The sequence below is a fragment of the Azolla caroliniana genome, unplaced genomic scaffold (genome assembly GCF_043228905.1).
Source record: "Azolla caroliniana isolate FFs.n. ecotype wild unplaced genomic scaffold, voAzoCaro1.0.p SCAF_8, whole genome shotgun sequence".
In the NCBI taxonomy this organism is placed as follows: Eukaryota; Viridiplantae; Streptophyta; class Polypodiopsida; order Salviniales; family Salviniaceae; genus Azolla; species Azolla caroliniana.
Window position 1 is genome coordinate 17,243,328 of NW_028230443.1, and position 19,351 is coordinate 17,262,678.

Sequence of the window (19,351 nt, forward strand, 5' to 3'; positions counted from 1 at the left end):
TGTAACATGCTATCAGTGTGGCAGGAAAGGCCACAAGAAACCTGATTGCCGCTATTACAAAGCTAAACTTGAAAGAAAAAGGAATTCTGGAGATAAGAGAAAGGATAAGACTAATGCACATGACAGCCAAAAGGATGAAGAGAAGGCCAATTTGGCCTCTAATGTAGTCATAGAGGAGCTCTCAGATGTTGAGGACATTTTATGTGCTAGTTTTTCAACATATGATACTTATGCATATGATGCCTCTCCAAATATTCCTTCAGAGGACATGTGCATCACTAAGAATGATCTTATTGATGCTTTGTTGACTGTCAATGATGCATTAGCCCAAACATGGATAGTTGACTCTGGTGCTTCATTTCATGTGACTCCTATCAAGGAGTGTTTTTCTACCTTTACTGTGGGCAGCCATGGCCATGTATACCTTGGAAACAATCATGCATGTTCCATTGAGGGTATTGGCACTGTGCGTTTTTCTACAAATGGCACTAATGAGCTGGTTTTGCATAATGTACGTTATGTACCAGGGATCAAGAAGAGCTTGCTTTCTGTGGGGCAAATGGATATGCATGGTTATAGCATTCTCTTTGAGAGAGGGTCATGGAAAATGACAAAAGGTTCAAGGCTAATTGTGAAAGGCACAAAAAAGGGAACACTTTATTGCTTACATAGAAATGCTATATCGGGCAAATTTATTGCTTTGGCTGAAGTTCACTCCCATATGGCATAAGAGACTTGGCCATATGAGCCAAAAGGGTCTCACGAGGCTTTGTAATCTAAAGAAGCTTGATGCTAAAGGCACGAAGCTTAATTTTTGTAATGAATGCCAATATGGAAAGCAAGTGAAGCGTTCCTTTTACTCTGGTGTGTCTCGTAAGTCTTGTGTACTTGATCTTTTTCATTCTGATGCGTGTAGCATGCCCACCAAATCTATGGGGGGTGCAATGTATTTTATCTCATTTGTTGATGATTTCTCTAGAAAAAATTGGGTTCAATTGCTTAAATCTAAGGATGAAGCCTTAGCTACATTTAAGCGTTTTTATGCATTTGTGACCACTCAAATAGGCAGAAAACTAAAAAGTTTGTGTATGGACAATGGTGGTGAATATACAAGTGTTGAATTCAAGAAATTTTGTGAAATTTTGGGTATTAAGAGGGAGCTTACTGTTCCATATAGCCCCTCTTCTAATGGTGTGGCTGAACGATATAATAGGACGCTTTGTGAGAGAGTGAGATGCATGTTGTCCACCATTAATCTCCCTCATGTCTTTTGGGGAGAGGCACTAAAAATTGCAGTACATATATGCAATAGATCCCCTCACACGTCTTTAAAGGGTGGCATCCCTGAAGAGGTTTGGTCTGGCAAACCTGCTTCATATGATCACTTACGTGTCTTTGGTTGCGAGGCTTTTGTACATATAAGGCATGAGCTGAGAAACAAACTTGATGCCAAGTCCATTAAGGGCCTCTTCATGGGATATGGTGAAGAAGGCGAAATGGGTTATAGGATTTGGATACCCCAGCTCAAGAAGGTTATACACATCCAAGATGTTGTTTTCAATGAGGTAAGGCTGCTTCAAAACAATTGTGGCTCAAAAGATGACCATAAAAGGGTTAGATTTCAGCATGACCAGCAACCTGTTAGACCTAGTTTTGACCATCAGGATCCACCACAAAGGACTGAAAATATTGATCATCCAGTGGTTTTGGAGCCAGAAGATGTTGGACAACAAGATGAGGATCCTGAAAGGAATATGCAACCAAATAATAATGCTGAAAATGGTGCTAAAAATAATGGACAGCAGCCCAACAATGATGATTTGGACATGCCACCTGATGTTGATCCATTTCCTGACAATATGGATCATTGGGTGAGACGTTCTACTCGTATAAGACGAAATGTGAGTAGATTTGACCCCTCGTTGCACTACATAATGTTGACCGATGAGGGAGAACCTCTTACATATAAAGAGGCAAAGGCATGTGAGCACAGCAATAAGTGGGAGCTTGCTATGCAAGAAGAGATTAAGGCTTTGCATTCAAATAATACTTGGGACTTGGTTGAACTGCCCAAAGGAAGGAAAGCTATTCCGAACAAATGGGTATATAAAATCAAGACCGTTGATGACAAACCCAAGTATAAAGCAAGGTTGGTTGCAAAAGGATATGCTCAAACTAAGGGCATAGATTTTCAGGAAGTGTTTTCTCCTATGGTAAAAATGACCACTTTGCGAGTGTTATTTGCTATAGTGGTTGCACTTGATCTGGAATTAGACCAAATGGATGTACATACAGCTTTTTTGCATGGTGACATTGACGAAGAGCTTTACATGAAATAGCCTGAGGGCTTTGTTATTCCTGGACAGGAACATTTGGTATGTAAGCTCAATAGAAGCTTGTATGGGTTGAAACAAGCTTCTAGACAATGGTACAAAAAGTTTGACGCTTTTATGCTCAAACATGAGTACAAAAGAAGCCATGTTGATCATTGTTTGTATGCTAAAAGAGATGAAATCAAGCTTGCTAGATGAAGAAGCTCGCTGGAAGAACCGGGAGTTTAGAACCGATCCGAAGGCCTTGGTCACGGAAGATGACCACAACCGGGGAAGAGGCCAGTATCGGAGTCCCCAAAACCGGGACAAGTTGGGGACGAGGTCAAAGTCAAGGGCGAGGCCTACTTGCTTCTACTGTGGGAAGTTAGGGCACTTGCTTCTACTGTGGGAACGGAGTCATGAAGTTCAGCAAAGGGAGTCTAATAGTGGCTCGATCCCGGAAGGTCAAGAAACTTTACTTGATGAATGCCCGGATATGCCGGGAAGAAGTGAACGTTGCATCCAACACTACCGGTGAGTTGTGGCATAAGAGACTGTGTCATATGAGCCAGAAGGGGATGAGAAGACTTGCCGAAGAAAACCTCATTCCAGAGGTGAAAGATGTGCATCTTGAGAAGTGCACCGATTGCTTGGCCAGCAAGCAAAACCGCATCTCCTTCCAGTGAAGACCACCAATGAGACAGAATACACCACTAGAGCTAGTGCATACCGATGTGTGTCAAGTGGACACAAAGTCACATGCCGGATCGCAGTACTTCGTGACATTCATAGATGACCACAACCTGAAGTTGTGGGTTTCACCGTTGACGACGAAGGATCAGGTGCTATCTGTCTTCAAGGAGCTCCACATGAGAGTGGAAAGAGAAACCGGTTGGAAGCTAAAGGCAATTCGAGCGGAGAAGGGAGGAGAATATCGGGGGCAGTTCAAGGAGTATTGTCGGTCGAAGGGAATCCTTCTCGACTTCACCATGCCGAAGACGCCGGAATTGAACGGGTTGGCCAAAAGGATGAACCGAACCATAATGGAGAGAGTCTAGAGCATGCTTGCACATGCCAAGTTACCCAAGATGTTTTGGGTTGAGGCGCTAATGACGGTGACCTATCTGATGCACAGATCAGCCTCAATACCCTTGGACGGAGACTCACCGCAGAAAGTATGGACCAGTAAGGACGTGCATATTCCTTGGATACGGCGATGCTGAGTTTGGTTACTAGGTGTGGGATTTGGTCGATAAGAAGGATGTATCCTACGAGCATCTAAAGGTGTTCAGATGTCTCGCTTACGTGCATGTGGCGAAGGACAAGAGAGAAAAGTTGGATCCGTAGTCCTAGCCATGCATATTCCTTCGATACGGCGATGATGAGTTTGGTTACTAGGTGTGGGATCTAGTTGATAAGAAGGACATATCCTACGAGCATCTAAAGGTGTTCGGATGTCTCACTTACGTGCATGTGGTAAAGGACAAGAGAGAAAAGTTGGATCCGTAGTCCTAGCCATGCATATTCCTTGGATACGGCGATGATGAGTTTGGTTACTGGGTGTGGGATATGGTCGATAAGAAGGTGTTCTAGAGTCAGGACATAGTCTTCATGATAGGACCATTACCTATTGGGAGTCGAAGAAGAAGGTGATGAACTCTGGATCATCCAATGAAAACCGGCTTGAGGACACAAGGACTTACCCGGTTGAAAACTGGATGTAAGCCGGCAACCGGATGACACTTGACGAACCGGCCGGATACGGATAAGAAACCGAACTGACCGAAGAAGAAAAAGAAGAAGAAGAAGACACCAAAACTGGACAAGATCCTGAATCGGATTCGGACGAGGAACAAACGGAGGAATCGGTAGTCTTAAACCAAGGACGGAGATATCCTTTCCAAGAGAGATCCCCCAGAGATTTCCGGATACAGAGCACGTATTGCTTACTGATGAGGGGGAGCCAGAAAGCTTCGAAGAAGCAAAGAGAGACACCCACATCCACAAGTGGTGAGTGTCATGGAGGACGAGATGGATTCCTTGCAATTGAACCACACATATGAACTGATGGAGTTGCCGAAATGGAAGAGAGCAGTCCGGAACAAGTGGGTGTACAAGCTGAACCCGGGAGATGTTGGAAACCCGCTAAGATACAAAGCCCGAATTGTAGTGAAGGGTTTTTAGTAGAAGAAAGGAGTGGACTTCGATGAGATTTTTGCCCCGATAATAAAGATGATATCCATCCGAACGGTATTGAGCATAACGGCAAGCATGGACCTCGAGGTAGAGCAATTGGACGTCAAGATGACATTCCTACATGGCGACCTCGAAGAAGAGATCTACATGCATCAACCGGAAAGATTTGAGAAGAAAGGGAAGGAGCACCTGGTGTGTCGGCTGAAGAAGAGCTTATACGGATTAAAGCAAGCCCCCCGACAATGGTACCGTAAGTTCGACTCCTTCATGACCGACCAAGGGTACCACAAGATGCAGGCTTATCACTGTGTGTTTGTGAAGAAATTTGACGAAGTAGAGTTCCTGATACTTCTCCTATATGTGGATGATATGTTAATCGTTGGACGAGACCAAGGCAAGATTCGAATGCTGAAGAAGGCTCTGAACGGGACCTTCTCAATGAAAGACTTAGGTTCAGCAAAACAGATATTATGAATGCACATTATCTGGGACCGGTCAAAGAAGTTGTTGTGGTTGTCACAAGAGAAGTATGTGAGAAAGGTGCTTCAACGGTTCAACATGTCGAAGCCGAAACCGGTCAGATCGACACCTTTGGCAAACTGCAAGCTATCCGGAAAACAAAGCTCAAGGACAAAGGCGGAGAATATGGATATAATGAAGATTCTATATGCCTCTGCCGTCAGAAGCCAAATGTACGCAATGGTATGTACCCGGCCGAAAATAAGATATGGAGTTGGAGTGGTGAGCCAATTCATGAGCAATCCCAAAAAAGAGCACTAGAACGCGGTCAAGTGGATACTCCAGTATTTGAAAGGCACCTCAAGTATGTGCCTCTGATTCGGCTCCAGTAAACCCCTCTTAAAAGGCTTCACCAATTCATACATGTCGACTGATACGGATACCAGCCAATCTACATCCGGATATGTCATGACTTATGCACGAGGAGCTATTTCGTGGTAATCAAGGCTACAGAAGACGGTTGAATTAGTTTGATTTATAATGAATTTTAATTATACATATAACTAAAGTAGATCACACTTTTTAAGCTTCCACCGCCATCCACCCGTTAAGTGGATCTTGTGGTATGTATACAAACATTCATACAAATTGTACACACATACATTCATCAAAAAAACATATGATTGTATAAATGTATATATGTATCTATGAATGTGTGTTGCATGCACATTTCCATGATCATGTGTATCATGTATGATTGTAAATTTGTATGTATGTATGATTGAATGGTGTAACATGTATGTCTATAAAGATGGTGGCAAAGAGTGAGCATAAACAAATGAAAAAAAAGGGATTCGACATCCACCTTTTTCTTAAGTACAAAAGTTTTTATTATTTACAAATGCAATGTTAATTAATCATTGGTTTCTTTTACCCACAACATTTAATGCCTAGTTCGAGAGTAGATACAATGCTAATAATAATATAAAAATGGTTAGTCATGAATGACTCAGTTGTACCGTTGTCATTTTATAAAAACCTGTTTTGAAGGATCGCAAAGGTGCAATTTCTATGTTATAGACGTGATGAGCCATTAATATATTAATGCCTAGTCAAGACCAAAAGAGTTGTGTGCACATGTGTCATGATAATGAACAAGGCAAAGCACACTTACATTGTCAACCCCAAGCCCCATCCACCGACTCCGCATCTACAAAGCAACTTCACGTGCTTTGACTTACTTCCCATGCAATTCAACAACAACATTGAATTGTTCTTCACATACATACATACCTCAAATAAATTGCAATACAATGCAATACATACATATCCATATGTATGTATGTATAGACACACACACGCACGCACGCATATATATATATATGTATATATATATATATATATAATATAATATATATATATATATATATATATATATATTGCTTATCCTTCTTCGCAAGGTCATGCGACTTCTTATTCAAAGTTCATATATTCTCCCAAGAATTTGTATGTATGGATTATGTAATACATCTTCACGTCACATCCCAAAAGAAAGACAGAAAATTCAATGACCGTGTGTATTTCCCCCGGGCCCAAAAAAAGAACCCACGAAAGCCAATGACTATGTCATCCTGTCTTATCGGCTCACGCAGTAAGTAATCAGCGAGACCCTGACAGAGACACACACCCACGGGCCACAGCAGCGAATATTTCTCCTGGCTCTCTCTCTATACAATATATATAGGAGTAGAGTTTCAGAATCCCTATCATCATCAAAACCGACTCTTCCAACAACCTCCTCCTATAGGTTATACATATCCATACATACATATTTTATATATACATACCATCCACTTAGCGGGCTAAAACATTTCCAAACCTTCTAGCATACACCATATACATACATACATACTTTGAAATTTGATTAGTACCCATCCCATCCCATCCCATCCAATGGCATCATCCCTCCCCACCATTCTTTCGCTCAGCTTCCTCCTGGCCTTTTTGTGCCTCACATCCCCAGCCCAGCTGGCGTCCGCCGCCGACGAGGACCCCTTACAAGACTTCTGCGTGGCCGCCGCCGTCGACGCCGTCACCATCAACGGCCGCACCTGCAAGCCGGCCGCCGCCGTCACCGCCCAAGACTTCACGTCCACGCTGCTCCGGACTGCCGGCGCAGCCGCCCCGCCTACCAACAACTTCCCACGAGCCGTCGTCACTCTGGCTTCCGTCAACAACTTCCCTGGGCTCAACACGCAGGGCCTGTCCATCGCTCGCATCGACTTCCCGGCCAACGGCGGACTCAACCCTCCCCACGTCCACCCGCGCGCCACCGAGGTCCTCTTCCTGGTGCAGGGCACGCTCACCGTCGGCTTCGTCTCCACCGCCCCCAACAACACGCTCTTCCAGGCCACGCTCTATCCCGGCGATCTCTTCGTCTTCCCCCGCGGCCTCGCCCACTTCCAGATCAACCTGGACAAGAAGAACCCCGCGCTGGCCATCGCCGCCCTCAACAGCCAGAACCCAGGCGTCTCTCAGCTCGCGGTGGCCCTCTTCGCCGCCAACCCACCCCTGCCAGGGATCGTGCTCCAGAATACCTTCGGCATTCACCAGTCCGAAGTGGATTCCCTCACCGCCAGCGTCAAGGCCACCCTAACTTGAATAACCCCCCCATCATGAATCTGAAGACGGTCACCCTGCAGCAAGCAGAGCAACCCTCCCTTGAATCTCACTACCGTTATACCTATCATCTACATATCTATCCGCGCCTACGTCTGTCTGTCTCGTAATTAATTAACTGCGTGCCTGCCCTACCACCATGTTCAATCAATAATACTTTGCATTTGGGGTTGCATTCCTCACTCCCCCCAATAAGTTGGTAAATCTTCGTCTAGTAAATGCTATCTATCTATACTGTGTGTTGCTCATGTGTGCGTGTGTGTGCGCACATGCCCTAACTCTTTGTGTCACGACTTGAGTGCCATTCGCATGCAAAGAAATCATTACCACATGTATACATGTGCGGCTCGTTGTTTTAAGTCCTTTCGGTTTCCTTGTTGTGAAACATAACCCCTAGGAGGGTTTATGTATCGAGAAACGAAGTTACGCATTTGTGGAGGTAAGCACATGAAAGGTTTGATACCAATGTAATTTTATATGGAACATAGTACCTACAAAGGTTGGTAGGTGCATGTTCCAATAGAATACATGCATGGAAACTATGCGACACTAGGCTAGGTTATGACGTGCACACATCACATACTTTTAAGCAATCAATAAAAAGAGAGAGAGAGAGAGAGAGAGAGAGAGAGAGAGAGAGAGAGACATACATGTTTTTTTGCATATTTGAGACGAACATTGTCTATATTGATTGATCGATAGTATAATGGCAAGGGCCATCTAGAAATTTAACTCTATAGTGTGGGCTTTTATATGCAGAATGTGGAAACCCTCATTTCAATATTACAATTCAGAATGCCTTCCCTACATTTCAAGATACCCTTTCAATATCTAAGGTCGATTTCTCTTCCATATAATTGAGTGTTCCTCTTATGCTCCGTTTCTATTAGTAGATTGGAACGCCTTTGTTTTTTATGCTTAATACGGAGTTTAAAGACACATTTGACGATTAAAAGCCATATTGTTACGATGGTTTTCCTTGTTGGAAACTACATGGAGGTTGTCACAAAGAGGAATTAGGGACTTGTAGGTTGGCATGGCATCATGTCCATCATTTGCATTGGTCTTTATCACATGGGACTAAATAGGTTCATAATGATGATGTATCTAGAGATGAAGAATGTCATGGGAACCTTGATTGATTTTTTGGTGAGCCAATAGGACATCATATTCCATAGGTTGTAATTTGACTTTCATAAGTAATACATTATTATTTCCGTAGAGGGGGTGGGGGGGAGGATGGAAGGTACGTAACTCTAATTATGGATGGTGGCGGATCGTGAAACGTAGTTGGCACTCTAAATTACCACTAGTAGCAAAGGTTGTCATAGTGATTGGGAGATTTGCCTTTGGGGTTAGCTCTAAAGTGATATGTGCTAGTAATAAGTAGTTGCCTCTTTTCCACTATTCAAGTGGAAGATAATTCTCATTATTTTCTAAAATTTCTATACTTGGAGTTACATTTCTTAGATTTGGTTGCAAGTTTTATCTGCATGTTATTTAGCGAGCTAAAGAAGTGGCAAGGCTATCAACAGACATAACGATGTGTTTCTAAATCCCTATGCCCATTGTTATGTTGTTGTCAATGGATATAGATGATAACATTTATAGATATCACTTGGGAGATGGAGGAATGTAATTGATCAATGTTGTACCTTATCAATTGCTAATTTGTATCCAGATTACTTTGTAGAAAATCTTGATTTTCATGTGATGACTGTGAGATCCATTGATGTAAAACTATATTAATATCCATGCCTTTATAATAAAAACTACTCTTAATCCATTTATTGGATTAGCCATTTGGCAACTTTTGCACTAAATAGTGTTACACACTTTATTCAATGTACAAAGATTTCTTCGAAATCTCATATGGCTTTTCCACATCTTTTAATGGAGTATGCATATTTTCTATTTTATTGTTGTCATCTTTTAATTGAGAATTCATATTTTCTATTTTATTGTTGTGTGATTGTTCCAACAATTTAATATTACCATTTTTAATGTTGATGTGAATCAATTACCTTTTCATGTTCACACAGATTACTCCATTTAATCATAAATAGACAAATATCTTTTCCTTAAGGAACCAGTGACCACTACTTGGATTACCACTTAAACATAATGTTGAGCATAAAATAAATCTCATACCATGTGTTGTTGTGAGAATTTGACCTTGTCAACTTGGTCCACTTGAAGGTAATGAGATTGCAACACAACTTAAAGATTACTCAAGGATGTGTCACATTCGTTATAATAAAGCTCCTTGGGGGTAGATGCACCGATTATCTCAGTCAATGGAGAAGTTGGAACATGGAGAATAAAGTAACTATTAAGAAATTTGTATCCATTGTTACGTGCTTACAATTTGATTGATCGTATGCACAATGCTTGATATTTTACCAAAATTGACGTTTGAACAGGCTACCATCAAACAAGAATTGTTGAGGAGGATATTCCTACAACCGCATTTCATATGTGCTATGACTATTCTAACTTTTTCACCATGCCATTTAGTTTGCCTAATGGTCCAACCACTTTTCAACTAGAAATGAATGGCATTTTTCAAGATCAACTTTGTCATTTTCTTAGAATCATACTTTGATTGAATGTTACACTTGTGTTTGGGTCATGCAAACATTGTGAAACAAACATTTCTTTGCCAAAGCATCAATTTTGTGATTTTTTAAAAAGATTTGAAACAGTTAATTATCGACCAAATAAATTAAGATTGGGACCAATTATTTGGGACTTAATTTTGTTAAGTTCCAATGAAAATCTATTTGTAATTATTTGCAATCGACTACGCCATTTATTGATCTTTTTAACTGTTAAAGTGTCTACTAAACCAATGAATCCTTGCATTGACCACTTGCAAGAATAATTTACTATGCTCAAACAACATGTATACATTGCACCTACACTTCACACTCAAAATAGTCATCAATATAATTTCATATTCCTACGTATACATAATAACACAACTAAAATCAATGGATGGAGGATAATTTGGAGGGGAGAATCGACTTAGTTAGATTGGGAGGTGGATCATTGTCAAGGTTCTTTCGACCACATCCATCCATGTGGGAGATCCTCAAAATAGGATTCTAGTTAAACTTTTTATACATACATAAGTTATGGTATAGGAACCCTAAACCCTAAACCCTAAACCGGTCCTAAGGATTGGTTCCTGGTGGACAAATGATTTGACCGATTTCCTTGGACAACACTATCTATGTCCACTCTTCCATACCTGCACAGGAAGGCATCAGGCAGCTGCAGCCGCAGTAGCCATGGTTGTCGCCTCTTCCAGTCCGATCCTCCTCCAGCACGCTCGCTCAGACAGCTTCTCCATATCTGCTCCGCCTCTTCGTCTTCTTCGCTCCCACTCTTTCGCAAAGCATCGGACCTGCATTTTTTCCCTGCCTTCTGCCTCTTTCCGTCCTTCGACTCCTTCTTTGTCTGTTTATGCATTCCAACCGATCGATTCTCAGGAAGGAAACACGAAAGGTTCTTTTGGATAATCTCTTTGTTTTATCTCTTCTAAAACTCCTTCGTCTTTTTCAGAGCTCTTATTGTCTGGTTTTCTTCTCCTTTACAGGTGCGAACCTTCTCCACGAATCTGAGTACTGTCAGAGTTCTGTAAGCGCGAATCCTTTTTTGGACTCTCAAATATATGGCGTGAGTTTAATTTTACTTCGTTCTTGAGATTGTTTTCGATTATTTTTGTATGTATGGTTGAGTAAATCCCGAATGAGCTCTTAAAAAAACGACGTAAACATGAATGCTTATAATGCAAAATCTTGCAGATGATAGTCTATGAGTTCTTGTTGCTCAAAAGAAATTAGTTTTTCTTGTAGAACATTGCGTATTTCCTTGTTGTACAATGCGTTGTTGATTGATTAATGAATCAAAACAAAGGCTACTATTTTGGTTCTAGAAATTTGCTTGATTCGTTGGCTTTTTTGTCCATGTCTGGTTGCATAAAATCTTAAATGGTTTCTAAAATAATCTTCTGAAATGCAGAGTGTAGTGATACCAGAGTTAGGAAAATGCTGGTTCTTGTTGTCTTGCCGACAATCAACAAGCACAATAGGTCGAACGTCTTACTCCGAGATCTTTCTATCAAGAAAGTTGTGGTCGGAGATATGGTATTTGTTGATACTAGCAGTTACTCCGAACTTATGTAAATAATAGTTGCACGTAATGTAATTAATAGAATTAGAACATATTCAGTTCTGCTATACAATTATGTATAGCAGAACTGAATTCTAACATTCGACATGATAGACAACAGAATAAAACAGAACAGAACAGTCGACACAGCAAATACTATAACTACCAAAAGTATATTACTACTAATGATAATACAATGCTCTCAGCCCCTTTTCATAGGCGATCCAAGAGTCTTTTCCAAGATTATACACTTGCTTGTTCGGCATGAACCTACAATTATACAAAACCTTCTTATTTTTTAAATTATTATGTTTTTTATGCTTGGCAAAAATTACAATTCAAATCCTATCTTTTCATACACATCTGACTCTGACTCCGACTCGTATGCCGACTTTTATCCTTCGGTAGCTGAATGGCTAACAGTTTTGTGATTCTTAGTTCACAATTGATAAAATTTGTTTTTCTTCCACCGGTCTTCTTTGTCACACTAGAGTCTTTTTGTTAGTATGACTACATAAATTCTTATACAGTTATCCTAGATATAAAAAAATACCCCCTGTGTTTGCAAATGAATGCATTATTTATTCTTATTACTCAAGGGAGACTTCTGATTTTTCTTGTAGAAATTTGCCAATTTTCTTGGTACCCTAGTGGCATTGACATTGTTGGGGGGTGAGAGCTGATGATAGTGATGTATTAGACTATAATATCAATATATATAATGGCATAAAGATAGGATCTTTCCAAGTACAAGAGTGTGAAGGTATTAGAGTCTACAAAACATCGAAATGAAGTGTGGCACAAAGACAAATGCCTTTGGAAGTGCATTGGTGCTGGAATATTGATGATAATGATTTATCATAGCCAAAAGAATTTAAAAATTGACTATGGACCAAAGACAAGTGTCATTCCTAATGCAAGATTGTTCGGACACTGATGTGATGATGTATTAGAGTCTTTAATATATCAAAATGAACTATGGCACAAAGACAAACAACTTTCCAAGAGCAAAGATGTCGAAACATTGATGAGGACATAGGGTATGGTACAAAGACAAATGTCTTTTTTGTGCGAAGATGCAGAGACATAGATGATAATGATGTCTTAAGAGTCACAGTTCAAAAATGAACTATGAAATAAACACAATTAGCTCCAAGGGACCCAAGACATTGACCTATGATAATGGTAGAAAGAAGAGGAAGAAAAAATAAATGACTATCTACCCAACAACAAGATCATTGACCACCGTCTAGGTTGCATTTTTGTATACACGTTGTCTCTAGCTGTATGGTTCTACATGATTGCCACTTTTCAGAAGACTGTTATTGTACAAAACATCATGTTTCTCTCATAACTAATTGAATATTTCCTTTGTGCTGTAGTTGCATTGATCGTGTGACTGCGAGATTGTCAAAACTCATGAAGGTGGTCTCAGCAATAGTCATGGTAATATTTTAGTATTTAAACACAAACGGATGGCATGTCAAAATTGTATTTTTACAAAGTTAGACTCTGATTTTTCACCAATGAAGGTCAATTACAGTTTATGTAATTTTGTGTACCATGTGTTCGTCATAGGTGATGCTGGGAAAATGTAATAAGAACACAAGGCAATCACCCGTAGAAAATTGTTTTTCAGATTCTAAAGATTCCAATAGTGTAAAGCTCATACATTCATCGCTAAAAAGCATCATAATATCCCTGGGAATTCTCTCTATTTCAACTAGTCTATTTTGTGGATGTGCCCAACCTTCAAAGGCTACCATTAAAGCTTTTGATCTTGGTCTTAAAATTGCTTTGATTTACGTCAAACTGGGTGGCCTGATGAGGCTATTGTTTTCTTCATGGCGATGATTCCTGTCTTGGAACTATGTGGGGCCATCTCCCTCCCTCCCTGTCTCTCACCTTTGCACTCATAATCTATTTTCTTCCTATTACATTAACTACCCTATCGCAAAGTGGATCGCACTCTTTGCTACAACCCAACAGTTAACAATAAAAGCTAGATCATATTTTCTATGGAGGGATTATCATCGGATTTGGAACCCATAATAGTGATACTTCGACTCACATCGAGTTCAATGTCGAGTTCCCTCCGCAACAAATGATGACTTTTGTGGTGGCTACTTCGACTACACCTACTATGAAACCTAGAAGTGCCAACAAACGTCCAACCAAAAAACCATGAGCTCCAATAGTTTTCAAATACTTTGACCCCTCCAAAAACTACTAGTACCCAAGTAATCTCCAATGAATCCCCGCTAATTTCCCAACACTTTGAAGATTACAAGTGTAGGATAATTGCAGAGTTTAAAAACCTCAATCGAAAAGCACGAAAAGCAAAAAGAACATACACTCGTATGTCAAACCTAAATTCACATAATATAGCCCCTCATAGCTTGAGAATCCAACCCCCTAGACTAATTATCGAACACGAAGATATTAATAAAAGCCTACACCTAGAGTTTACTTTCATCACAACAAAATATAGTAAAGATCTCACTATAACATATGTTAAGCATGTTGACAGCCTTGCGCATTACTATACAACAACAGTAGATGACTTTCCTATAACCATGCGAGCGGATATACTCAAGCTTGCTAATCTCCTAAAAGCTCTTGTTTGTTTTGGCCAAGTAGTGGAACCCGATTCAAGCCCAAACTCGTTTAGCAAACAACTTGAGATTTGCAAGAAGTGTTAGCAACTAATATTTTAAAAGAATGCAATACTATAGCTCTCTCATTCACTTATAGGGAAGCCTTTAGGGTTGCTGCTATACAAAGAAGAGATAAAGCACAATAAAAAAACGACAACACTCAGCGCACAAGTAAGCACCATATTAGAGAGATTGACGTAGATATGGAGTTAGATGATGATATTGAAGATGATATTGAAAAGGTAGTAAATAGTTTTGAGAAAGTACAATATGACAAATTTCAGTATACAACTCATCACAATAACCCTAACTTGAGAACAAACCCTAACCCTAATTTGAGAACAAACCCTAACCTTGACCCTAACTCTAAAACAATTCCTAAAATGAAAACTAACCTTCAATTCATCTGCAACATAAATAATTATGAAGTTAGCATGAACCTGTCGACCAACACAACCAACATCAGCACGACGGGATGAATGCATAGGCATGCAACAAAGGTGTTCTTGACTTGGGGCGCACAGTTGACTACAAAAGCGTCAACCTTCCCCATTTTCATCTTCCCCCTTTGCTCTCCACCCTTCCTTTGTATACTAAGCCCCTCGAGGCCACTCATCCCTCATTTCCCCCTCAATTTTCTTTCCCTCCTCCTACTTTGGGGCAACGTAGGTCTAATTGTTTAAGGAGACAGGTATTATAAATATGACCCCTCTGTGCATTATGTCATGTTGTTAGATGAGGGTGAACCTATTACTTATAAGGAGGCAATGTAATGGGAACTTAACAGTAAGTGGGAGCTTGTAATGCAAGAAGAAATAAAATCTTTGTATGCAAATGATACTTGGGATCTTGTGTCCTTACTCGAAGGAAGGAAAGCTCTTCCAAATAAGTGGGTTTATAAGGTAAAGAAAATTGAAGGGAAACCAAAATACAAGGCAAGATTACTTGCCAAGGGTTATGCATAGAAGGAAGGGGTATCAACTTCCAAGAGGTCTTCTTTCCTGTTGTGAAGATGACCACACTTCGTGTGCTATTTGCTCTCATTGCAATGCTTAATTTGGAGTTGTACCAAATGGATGTAAAGACCGTTTTTTTGCATGGTGATATTGGTGAAGAGATCTACATGTCTCAGGGTTTTGTAGTCCCTAACAAGGAGCATTTGGTATGCAAACTAAAACGTAGCTTGTATGGCCTAAAACAAGTACCCTGATAGTGGTATAAGAAGTTTGCTACTTTTATGCTTTCTCAAGGCTTTGATCGTAGCTATACATATCATTGTTTATACACGAAAAAAGATATCGATGGCAGTCCCATCATACTTGTTCTATATGTGGATGATACGTTGTTAGCTAGGGAAAGAAAGACTAGTCTTGATGCTCCAAAAGATCAACTAAAATTGGTCTTATTTGTGAAAGATTTGGGAAATGTAGAGCATATTTTGGGCATGAGAATCAGTAGAAACTGAAAGGACAAATTATTGTTTTTGTCACAAGAAAAGTACATTGAAAAAATGCTTAATAGATTTAATATGGCAGAAGCAAAGTCCCTTGGAGTTCCTTTGCCGTCATATCTTAAACTTAGCAAGGTTGATTGTCCATAGGATGAGATGGAAGTCAATGCTATGAAGGGAATTCCTTATGCATCAACATGTGGTTCTCTAATGTATGTTATGGAAGCTACTCGTCAAGATATTGCTTATGCAGTGGGAGTTGTCAGTCGCTATATGTCTAATCCCAACAAAGCACATTGGGAGGCTGTCAAGTGTGTTTTCAAGTATCTTGAAGGTACACAGAGAAAATGTTTATGCTATGGGAAGGGCACATTAAGTTTGCAGGGATATTGTGATGTAGACATGGTAGGTGACTTGGATACATGTAAGTCTACCAATGGGTATATATTTACAGTTGCTGGTGGAGCAATGTCTTGGTGTTCCAAATTACAAAAGATTGTAGCACTGAGTACTACTGAAGCTGAATATATTTCAACTATAGAAGCTTCAAAGGAAGCTATATGGCTCAATAGACTTGCTGAAGACCTTGGCATGTCTGTTAGTACTCCTGTGTTAGGATGTGATAGCTAGAGTGTTGTGTATCTGGCTAAGAATGCCATGAACCAAAATTTGGAATCCCCTGCTTAGGAAACCTATAATTGACAATAGGATTCCCAACCATGTTGATTATACCGTCTCTAATTGTGTAAGTACCCTAGCAACATAAGTGTTACCAGTACAAGGCATAATCTAGTAGTAGAAAGTGGCCAAAAATAAGAAATGAGTATGCACATTTTATTTCATATTCTAATAACGAAAAAGACAATCATCTCCATTTGTACTTTGTTAATCATCGAGGTAAACATTACAAACATAGAGAGATGGATTAGTTTATTCAAAGAGACAAGGGTAGGTAATGAAACTGCAAAGATGAAAATCACACTAGCATACATCTACTATGAGAAATTAGATATAATAAACTCATTGGATTTCTATCTCACACTTATATATCATTACAATATTGGCCGCAACATCGAAAAGGTCAAGTTATATATGGGGCATAGTGATGGTTATAACCTCCCCCCCTCCCACCAGACTACCCACATCACTCGAGACATGGCATTTGTTTGAGGATATGATCCTCAAGGTAGATTATAGTACTCATAAAACATGTCACTGCTTCTAATTTGATACACAAACAAAGTGAGGAGAGTTCTTGGTATATGCCAAACCTCATATTGACTTTAACATGGTAGCAATTTGCTTTGGTTTATGTGCAACCGAGTATATAAGGTTTATAGGTAGTGTATATGGTTCACAAAACCTAATGAATATGAAGTCGTTGTGCAAATAATGGTCAATTTGTTTGAGCAAAGTGGGTGGCTGATTCCTAGAACCACGTTGTTGATTTTAAAAAACATTGATGAAGATATCGACATGTTGGGTGTCATTTGGTATTTGAGCTTTGGAACCATCATGTGCAAATAAATGTAACTAAATTTCGAGCAAAGTAAAAGTATGTGAACAAAGTTTTGAGTGCAAAAGAGGAGGAAATATATGTATGTGTGATCATCTATGAATGAATGAAAAAAGTATGAAAGAGCTTAAAGTTAAAAAACTATGCACATGAGGCATGGTGGAGGAAATGGTTAGGTAACAAAAAGTGTATGCATGAAATTGGGTGTACAAAAGAAATTTTGTGCGGTGAAAAACAGAGAAGAAAATACATTACAACATTGTCCAAGTCATATGAGCATTGAAGGGCAAAGATAATGGCTTGTTGGTGATGGTGAAACCAGGTGAAACCAGAGTTTCATGGCGAGGGTGGGAAGTGGTAATGAAATGGATGTTGGAATGTGGACAAGGGCATAGATGGAAGTACCTGAGATATAAAAGTTGCTACATTTGCAAATGATGATTGGTGTATTGGTCAACGATGATATCATTGTAGTGAGGAAGAGTGGTGTTAGCAACCAAAGCTACATATGAATCCTTTTATATTGTCATGATCATCTTGACAAACATAGTTGTGGGCCATGACAATCACAATACTTATGGGGTCATCAAGCCATTGTAATGAAATCTACATATCCCAAAAAGGCTTTACACAAGGTTTACACCCACACTAGATGTAGATATATGTACTTGCATAGCCACGAAGTTTATTGTATGCTTGGGATTTAGTGCCAAGCTAGCATATGGGGTTTTGTGCTAATGATTTAACTATCACAATTGGATTGTGTGAACTAGGGAGCCAACAAGCATCAACTTTTTAGCCTTTGCCATCCTTTTTATTTCTCCAGATCGCATCATCTCTCACATATGTTGTAATCTCGTATTTCTCTAATAATATAATGACCTATTATTTATTGTTCAACTTAATCTTAATGTCGTTACTAGAAATGCTCTCACAATAATATTGTTCCCAGTATGTATTTGATCCTCTGAATATCTTATGTGCAACTAGGAGGGCAAATCTCCCACGTGAACGTCTTATAGATCACAATTGGTCATTGTGGACATTAGTCTAACTATCTATCAAGTATGTGAAGTAGGTGCATAGGTTCAAGGATGAGGAGTGTGTTATTGGGTTGTATGACATATGCAACAATCAAAATTCAAACATTGTGTTAGCTCAAACTAACTTGCAAGTTTATTTTATTTTCAAGCTCTTCAGATAGGAGGTGCATGTACAATCGACATACTAGAATATAAACCAAATGGTATGTGAGATAACTCAATGAAGTCCAATCTTATCTTGTTGTGTAACAGATGCCTTATGGTCACCTTATGGATTTGGAAGTCTCATAAGCAAAACAATAATTTTTCTTTTCATTGCCTATCTGTCTCTCTCTACCTCTCTAGACCAAACCCCCATCACCCTTGTTATCGACAAATCACGACCATTATCATCGACACCCAAAGTCCTTCTCGCACTTTGGAGAACTCCTTGTCTTGTATTGGCCTGTGTTCGAGATCTTTCAAAGGCAAAAGTTTTATTGCACCTAACTTAGATTGTTAAATTCTTAACTAACTAGTAACAACAATATACAACACCTTACATAATTTTACAAATTTAGACAATTTTAACGTGTAATATTTTATTCAATCTCTTAGGCCATTTCAAACTGTTGAGTCTTAAAATGCTGTGATATATCTTTCTTGCTTTCTCTCTTACCACCTTCCCCTCCCAACGATGTTGGGTGATGAAAGTGGGGGAAGGGGGGTTGAAGAGGTTGAGATGAGAACTGTCAACACTAAAGGAGGGAGTTAAATTGATAGTTATGTGAGGTAAAACACTAAAGTAGAACATGCAAAGTAACTAATATAAGAATAAAAATACTAATAATAAACAATACAAGAAGATATTTCCAAATGCAAGA

The 19,351-nt window shown here is 39.6% G+C and overlaps 2 protein-coding genes across 2 annotated transcripts; both read left to right on the forward strand.

Annotated features, from left to right (window-relative positions):
• Positions 1–6,905: 6,905 nt before the first annotated feature.
• On the forward strand, positions 6,906–7,647 carry LOC147861133 (germin-like protein subfamily 1 member 11). Its single transcript, XM_087323155.1, has one exon. It carries the CDS (start codon positions 6,921–6,923, stop codon positions 7,626–7,628), a length of 708 nt encoding a protein of 235 aa, XP_087179281.1. The 5' UTR covers positions 6,906–6,920; the 3' UTR covers positions 7,629–7,647.
• Positions 7,648–10,843: 3,196 nt separating this feature from the next.
• Positions 10,844–13,676, forward strand: LOC147861134 (uncharacterized). Its single transcript, XM_087323347.1, has 3 exons — positions 10,844–11,156; positions 11,248–11,327; positions 13,401–13,676. The coding sequence occupies exons 1-3, from the start codon at positions 10,940–10,942 to the stop codon at positions 13,674–13,676; spliced, it is 573 nt and encodes a 190-aa protein (XP_087179473.1). The 5' UTR covers positions 10,844–10,939.
• Positions 13,677–19,351: the final 5,675 nt, after the last annotated feature.